This window comes from Salvelinus sp. IW2-2015, linkage group LG20 (genome assembly GCF_002910315.2).
Source record: "Salvelinus sp. IW2-2015 linkage group LG20, ASM291031v2, whole genome shotgun sequence".
Classification (NCBI taxonomy): domain Eukaryota; kingdom Metazoa; phylum Chordata; class Actinopteri; order Salmoniformes; family Salmonidae; genus Salvelinus; species Salvelinus sp. IW2-2015.
In genome coordinates, this window is record NC_036860.1 from 62913655 (window position 1) to 62922082 (window position 8428).

Genomic DNA, 8428 nt, shown 5'->3' on the forward strand with positions numbered 1-8428 from the left:
TTTATAGATTGTCTCCTACTTTGACCTCTGTCGTCTCTTTTTGATTGTCTCTTACTTTGACCTCTGTTCTGTCCTGTTGATTGTTTCCTACTTTGACCTCTGTCTGTCTCCTGTTGATTGTCTCCTACTTTGACCTCTGTTTATCTCCTGTAGATTGGCTCCTACTTTGGCAGCGTGCTCCAGACGGTGGATGTTGACCAGGACTCCTACACAGACATCCTGCTGGTGGGAGCTCCTATGTTCATGGGCCCAGAGAGGGAGGAACAGGGACAGGTTTACGTCTACAAACTCAATGAGGTGTGTGGTGTACTGTGTGTGTAGTTGACCTGATTCATCAATYAATCAATCAGTCAAATGTATTTATAAAGCCCTTCCTACATCAGCTGATGTCACAAAGTGTTGTACAGAAACCCAGCCTATAACCCCAAACTGCAAGCAATGCAGGTGTAGAAGCATGGTGGCTAGGAAAAACTCCCTAGAAAGGCCAGAACCTAGGAAGAAACCTAGAGAGGAACCAGGCTATGAGGGGTGGCCAGTCCTCTTCTGGCTGTGCCGGGTGGAGATTATAACAGAACATGGCCAAGATTATCAAATGTTCATAGATGACCAGCAGGGTCAAATAATAATAATCACAGTGGTTGTTGAGGGTGCAACAGGTCAGCATCTCAGGAGTAAATGTCAGTTGGCTTTTCATAGCCGATCATTGAGAGTATCTCTACCGCTCCTGCTGTCTCTAGAGAGTTGAAAACAGCAGGTCTGGGACAGGTAGTAAATAATGTTCAAACGGTCATATAATTAATGTAACTATTTAACTTTACTACTATATTGTTGGTGCACTTTGGGGGTATGTGTGTTATCATAGAAATACAATTCAAATCAAATCAAATCAAAGTTTATTGGTCTCATACATATATGTAGCAGATGTTATTGTGGGTGTAGTGAAATGCTTCTGTTCCAAGCTCCAACAGTGCAGTATTATCTAACAATTCACAACAATACACACAAATATAAAAGTAAAAGAAGTATTAACAATTATATAAATATTAGGATGAGCAATGTTGGAGTGGCATTGAATACAGTATATACATATGAAATGAGTAAAACAGTATGTAAACATTATTAAAGTGACTAGTGTTTCATTATTAAAGTGACCAGTGATTCTATGGCTATGTATATAGGGCATCAGCCTCTAAGGTGCAGGGTTGAGTAACCGGGTGGTAGCTGGCTAGTGATGGCTTTTTAAAATTGCATTGCCGTACCAGGCGGGTTACAGTCCAACAGGAGCTCTCAATTGTGCATCTGTAAAATTTGTGAGGTTTTAGGGCCAAGCTGAATTCTTCAGCCTGCTGAATTATATATCTGTGTGTTATAGTATGAAGGGACAGAGACATATGTGCACCAAACATCTATCTGTTTACCAATAGTTCTCTACCCCCCCCCCCCCTCTGGCTCCTCCATCTCCCTCCCTTCCTACCTAGAAGGGCCTATTTGAGCACCAGACCACGCTGAAGCCAGACAACCAGACGTGTTGTACCTCGGCCCACTCCCACGGTTGCACCATCGTCAACACCAACGGCCCGTGTGGCGCCCGCTTCGGCACCGCCATCGCAGAGGTCAGTGACCTGGACCTGGACGGGAACCGGGACGTGGCCATCGGGGCGCCACTGGAGAACGACCACAAAGGGGCAGTCTACGTCTACCATGGAGCCAAGAAGACCATCAAGGAAAAATATGTGCAGGTAAAGAAGGACAAGACCATGTGTTCTCCGACTGTTCTACAGTAAGTTACAGTAAGATTACAATATTACAGTATTAAGAGTACACAGTAAAAGTGAGAGTCGTTAATGTTAGCCTTCTGAAAGTGTGTGTGTTGGTGTGGTTTCAGCGTATCCCAGGCCCTGGAGACGGGGTGAAGACTAAGTTCTTTGGCCAGTCGATCCACGGAGTCATGGATCTGAACGGAGACGGAATTATAGACATTACCATCGGAGGGCTGGGAGGGGCTTCTCTGTTCTGGTGAGTGTTTAGTGCCTCAGCGTTCAGTATCAAACACACGCATGCACACACACACATTCACGCACACACACACACTCCACTTGAACTATTAGTAATAGCAGTAACCTCAAATATCATCTCACAAAACTTTATTATTATAACATTATCTCATCTATCAAAGACTGTCACTTTGGTTTATACAGCTGTGTCCCTTTCTGGATTTGAACCAACAACACCTTCCTCTCCTTGTTCAAACCCCTGTTCCTCCTCTTCTCTCATGGAACCTGTCCTGTCCTGTCCTCTTGTCTCTTCTCTTCTGGAGTTGAGCCAACATTTCATACCACAGGGACCAGGGATCCGCCCACTCAGTTTCAGCTGGAACAGGCCTAGCTGACCAAGGGCTATGTGAAAAACTCAAACTCCCAGGAAGCAAAGCTCTTAAAACATGATTTGGCAGCCCTTCCTCCTGGGCTCTTGGCCCTTTGCTTAACAGAGCATAGCTGTAGAGAGAGCGGGAGTCACTCCTCTGCTTAACAGAGCATGGCTGTAGAGAGAGTGGGACTCACTCCTCTGCTTAACAGAGCATGGCTGTAGAGAGAGTGGGAGTGACTACTCTGCTTAACAGAACGTCACTGTAGATAGTTAGAGAGTCACTCCCTAATTCCAGAGCATCCATGGCAGTGGCCCTAACAGTTTGATACAGCAGCTGGAGACAATGCATTCGGAAAGTATTCAGACCCAATACCCTTTTCCCCATTTTGTTACGYTACAGCCTTATTCCAAAATTTCCCTTCATCAATCTACACAAAATACCCCATAATGGCAAAGTGAAAACAGGTTTATAGAAAGTTTTGGAAAAGTATTGCATTTTTTTTCCTTAAACCCAAGTATTCAGACCCTTTTCTATGAGACTMAAAATTGAGCTCAGGTGCATCCTGTTTCCATTGATCATCTTTCAGATGTTTCTACAACTGGATTGGAGTCCACCTGTGGTTAATTCAATTAATTGGACATGATTTCGAAAGGCACACACCTGTCTATATAAGGTCGCACAGTTGACAGAGCATGTCAGAGCAAAAATCAAGCCATGAGGTCGAAGGAATTGTCCGTAGAGCTCCGAGACAGGATTCTGTCAAGGCACAGATCTGGGGAAGGGTACCMAAAAATTTATGCAGCATTGAAGGTCTCCAAGAACACAGTGGCCTCCATCATTCTTAAATGGAAAAAGTTTGGAACCACCAAGACTCATCCTAGAGCTGGCAACCCGGCCAAACTGAGCAATCAGGGGAGAAGGAGCTGGAAAACCTGGACCCATACAAATCAGCTGGGCTTTACAATCTGGACCCCCTATTTCTGAAACTGTCCGCCGCCATTGTCGCACCCCCTATTACCAGCCTGTTCAACCTCTCCTTCGTATCATCTGAGATCCCCAAGGATTGGAAAGCTGCCGCGGTCATCCCCCTCTTCAAAGGGGGAGACACCCTGGACCCAAACTGTTACAGACCTATATCCATCCTGCCCTGCCTATCTAAGGTCTTCGAAAGCCAAGTCAACAAACAGATCACTGACCATCTCGAATCCCACCGTACCTTCTCCGCTGTGCAATCCGGTTTCCGAGCCGGTCACGGGTGCACCTCAGCCACGCTCAAGGTACTAAATGATATCATAACTGGCATCGATAAAAGACAGTACTGTGCAGCCGTCTTCATCGACCTGGCCAAGGCTTTCGACTCTGTCAATCACCATATTCTTATCGGCAGACTCAGTAGCCTCGGTTTTTCTAATGACTGCCTTGCCTGGTTCACCAACTACTTTGCAGACAGAGTTCAGTGTGTCAAATCGGAGGGCATGTTGTCCGGTCCTCTGGCAGTCTCTATGGGGGTACCACAGGGTTCAATTCTCGGGCCGACTCTTTTCTCTGTATATATCAATGATGTTGCTCTTGCTGCGGGCGATTCCCTGATCCACCTCTACGCAGACGACACCATTCTGTATACATCTGGCCCTTCTTTGGACACTGTGTTAACTAACATCCAAACGAGCTTCAATGCCATACAACACTCCTTCCGTGGCCTCCAACTGCTCTTAAACGCTAGTAAAACCAAATGCATGTTTTTCAACCGTTCGCTGCCTGCACCCGCACGCCCGACTAGCATCACCACCCTGGACGGTTCCGACCTAGAATATGTGGACATCTATAAGTACCTAGGTGTCTGGCTAGACTGCAAACTCTCCTTCCAGACTCATATTAATCATCTCGAATCCAAAATCAAATCTAGAGTCGGCTTTCTATTTCGCAACAAAGCCTCCTTCACTCACGCCGCCAAACTTACCCTAGTAAAACTGACTATCCTACCGATCCTCGACTTCGGCGATGTCATCTACAAAATAGCTTCCAATACTCTACTCAGCAAACTGGATGCAGTTTATCACAGTGCCATCCGTTTTGTTACTAAAGCACCTTATACGACCCACCACTGCGACCTGTATGCCCTAGTCGGCTGGCCCTCGCTACATGTTCGTCGTCAGACCCACTGGCTCCAGGTCATCTACAAGGCTATGCTAGGTAAAGTGCCGCCTTATCTCAGTTCACTGGTCACGATGGCTACACCCACCCGTAGCACGCGCTCCAGCAGGTGTATCTCACTGATCATCCCTAAAGCCAAAACCTCATTTGGACGCCTTTCCTTCCAGTTCTCTGCTGCCTGCGACTGGAACGAATTGCAAAAATCTCTGAAGTTGGAGACTTTTATCTCCCTCAACAACTTTAAACATCTGCTATCCGAGCAGCTAACCGATCGCTGCAGCTGTACATAGTCCATCGGTATATAGCCCACCCAATTTACCTACCCCACCCCCCATACTGCTTTTATTTATTTACTTTTCTGCTCTTTTGCACACCAGTATCTCTACTTGCACATGATCATCTGATGATTTATCACTCGTGTTAATCTCCTAAATTGTAATTATTCGATTTATTGCCTACCTCCTCATGCCTTTTGCACACATTGTATATAGATTCTCTTTTTTTCTACCATGTTATTGACTTGTTTATTGTTTACTCCATGTGTAACTCTGTGTTGTTGTCTGTTCACACTGCTATGCTTTATCTTGGCCAGGTCGCAGTTGCAAATGAGAACTTGTTCTCAACTAGCCTACCTGGTTAAATAAAGGTGAAATTAAAAAAAAAGGCTCTTGGTCAGGGAAGTGACCAAGAACCCGATGGTCAGGCTGACAGAACTGGGAGAACTGTCAGCCTGGGAGAACCTTCCAGAAGGACAACCATCTCTGCAGCATTCCACTAATCAGGCCTTCATGGTAGAGTGGCCAGATGGAAGCTACTCAGTAAAAGGCACATGACAGCCTGCTTGGAGTTTGCCTAAAGGCACCGAAAAGACTCTCAGACCATGAGGAACAAGATTCTCTGGTCTACTGAAACCAAGATTGAACTCTTTGGCCTGAATGTCAAGTGTCACGTCTGGAGGAAACCTGGCACCATCCCTACTGTGAAGCATGGTGGTGGCAGCATCATGCTGTAGGGATGTTTTTCAGCAGCAGGGACTGGGAGACAAGTCAGGTTTGAGGGAAAGATGAACAGAGCAAAGCACAGAGATTCTTGATGAAAACATGCTCCAGAGCGCTCAGGACCTTAGACTGGAGCGAAGGTTCACCTTGCAACAGGACAACGACCCTAAGCACACAGCCAAACCGATGCAGGAGTGGCTTGGGGGCAAGTCTCTGAATGGGACTGAATGGGATTGGAAATGATGTAGACAATTTAATTGATGGAAGCAACAATCTTTCTGCAATATTAAAGCTGATCCACCACAGAAAAAATAAATAATAATAATAATAATAAAAAGTCTCTGAATGTCCTTGAGTGGCCCAGCCACAGCCCAGACTTGAACCCTATCGAACATCTCTGGAGAGAGCTGAATATAGCTGTGCAGCGACGCTCCCCATCCAACCTGATAGAGCTTGAGAGGATCTGCAGAGAAGAATGGGAGAAACTCCCCAAATACAGGTGTGCCAAGTCATACTCAAGAAGACTCAAAGGCTGTAATCGCTGCCACAGGTGCTTTGACAAAGTACTGAGTAAAGGGTCTGAATACTTTTGTAAATGTGATATTTCAGTTTTCTGATATTTATGGGGTATTTAATCCATTTTAGAATAAGGATGTAATGTAACAAAATATGGAACAATTCAAGGGGTCTGAATACTTTCCGAATGCACTGTATAACTTGGCTATGGATCCTTTTGTAGAGACTCTCCCTCTTATCACATACTTTCCTGAAGCAATCAGGATGGAGAGCACCACAGATCTCCTCAGAGGGAGCTTCAATTGATTTATTTTTTCTTTCCCCTAATTGTCATCTGACCCTTTTTGTTGAAGATTTAAATGGCCGGCGACGTGGTTTATAGAGTGCTTGCACACATCTTTACATAATAAATTAATAATGTGCTTTTCATTTGATTTTGAGGTTTACTGTATAAAGAACTATAGCTATACCGTTTTGGCTTCTCCTCTTTATATTTTTGTAGATAAAAAAAAAATGGTTTCATTCACAGTTCATTGATTATTGTAACAGTTTCATATGCCAGTTACAAGTTTCTGAATTTCTGTTGTTTGTCATCCAGGTCGAAGGATGTTGCTGTGCTTTATGCCAACATGACCTTTGACCCAAACAAGATCAACCTACAGCAGCCCTCTGAAGATTGTGTGCTGGGTGAGAGAGCCACTGTGTGTGTGAAGACCAGGGTCTGCTTTAACTACAGTGTCAAGTCTGAGAAGGACCACACTAACTTGGGCACAGGTGAGAGTCTGATAAACACACTTCCAGTATGTTTGAATGTTTACAGTGTAAACACTTCAATTAAATGCCATGATTGTAACTGACTCTGGATAAGAGCATCTACTAAAGGAGTAAAATATAAACTGTAAACCAGACAGTCTTTTCTCCAGGGTTTCTGGAAAACCTGGGAAATATAAGAAAGTTACCGGATTTGGTGTTTGTTGTGTTTCAGCCATTAAGTACAACCTGACTCTGGACTCTCTGAGGGCAAAGTCGAGGGCAGCGTTTGTCAACCCTGACGAGAAGAGTGAGAGGAAGGTCCAGGTCACCGCCAACATCATAGATGCTCTGTGTCTGGAGCATTCCTTTGCCATGAAGGCAAGTAAATCCTTCCTCAATCAGCCTGGTCAACATGGAGAGAGGAAGAGAGGAGGGTGAGATAGAGAGGGGGCGGAGAGAGAGAGGAAGAAAGAGAGCGAGAGACAGACAGACAGACAGAGAGAGAGAGAGAGAGAGAGACATGAGAAGCATAGAGAGGCAGAGAGAGGCAAAGAGAGAGAGAGAACGGCCCCATAGAAAAACTCTGTCTCTTACATACTAGTAGAACACAGTTGAATGTGTTACTGGCTGCAGAGTTTGAACCAGAGAGGGGATATGTGTTTCAATTTTCATTATGATTGCATCAGAGAAAGTTTTTAGCCTGGCTCCAGATCGGTTTGTGCTGTATAGCCAACTCTTATGTTTGGCATGACAATGACCATAGGAGTTGATAGGCAAGACAGCACAAAGCCTGGGACCAGGCTAAATGGCTATTAGTATCTCAGTAGACTGGCCAGTGAATGTATTGGATGGACGTACAGTAGGAAGCCAAGTTGCTCTGGAATTGATTCATGGTAGGAAAGCTCTTAACATGAAAGTGGAGACAGATCTCCTTCCCTTGATCAAAGGAAAAGCATCTCCAATAAAACAACCCCTTTTCCAAAAGGCCCATTAATGTATATACAAGTATTCGGCTTAAAAGAGGCCTAGAAATCAATTCACATTACATTGATTGTTTTGTAGCAAATAGCAGCACAATATAAAGTTTTATTGAGGATGCAGATGAAAAGAACAGAGGTTTAATTAGACAGAAGACTTTGACTGTAATGGGAACCAGAGAGAATGCCTCGACAATGACTGGTTAACCACCCCCAGTACCTCAGAGAGAGAGAGAGAGAGAGGGAGAGAGAGAGAGAGAGAGAGAGAGAGAGAGAGAGAGAGAGAGAGAGAGAGAGAGAGAGAGAGAGAGAGAGAGAGAGAGAGAGAGAGAGAGAGAGAGAGAGAGAGAGAGAGAGAGAGAGAGAGAGAGAGAGAGAGAGAGAGAGAGAGAGAGAGAGAGAGAGAGAGAGAGAGAGAGAGAGAGAAGAGGAGAGAGAGGAGAGAGAGAGAGAGAGAGAGAGAGAGAGAGAGAGAGAGAGAGAGAGAAGAGAGAGAGAGAGAGAGAGAGAGAGAGAGAGAGAGAGAGAGAGAGAGAGAGAGAGAGAGAGAGAGAGAGAGAGAGATGAGGAGAGGAGAGAGAGAGAGAGAGAGAGAGAGAGATAGAGGAGGAACGATGAGATGGATGAGATGAGAGAGAGAGATTGGTAGGGAGAGAGTAGAA

At 45.0% G+C, this 8428-nt stretch overlaps 1 protein-coding gene across 1 annotated transcript in view; it reads left to right on the forward strand.

Moving 5' to 3' along the window:
• The window catches only part of LOC111981002 (integrin alpha-1), a 95930-nt gene that overhangs the window by 70324 nt on the left and 17178 nt on the right, over nt 1-8428 (forward strand). Inside the window, 5 exon segments of the mRNA XM_070449762.1 lie at nt 154-297; nt 1479-1739; nt 1886-2016; nt 6635-6810; nt 7022-7167. Of these exon segments, the coding sequence (XP_070305863.1) occupies nt 154-297; nt 1479-1739; nt 1886-2016; nt 6635-6810; nt 7022-7167 (858 nt within the window).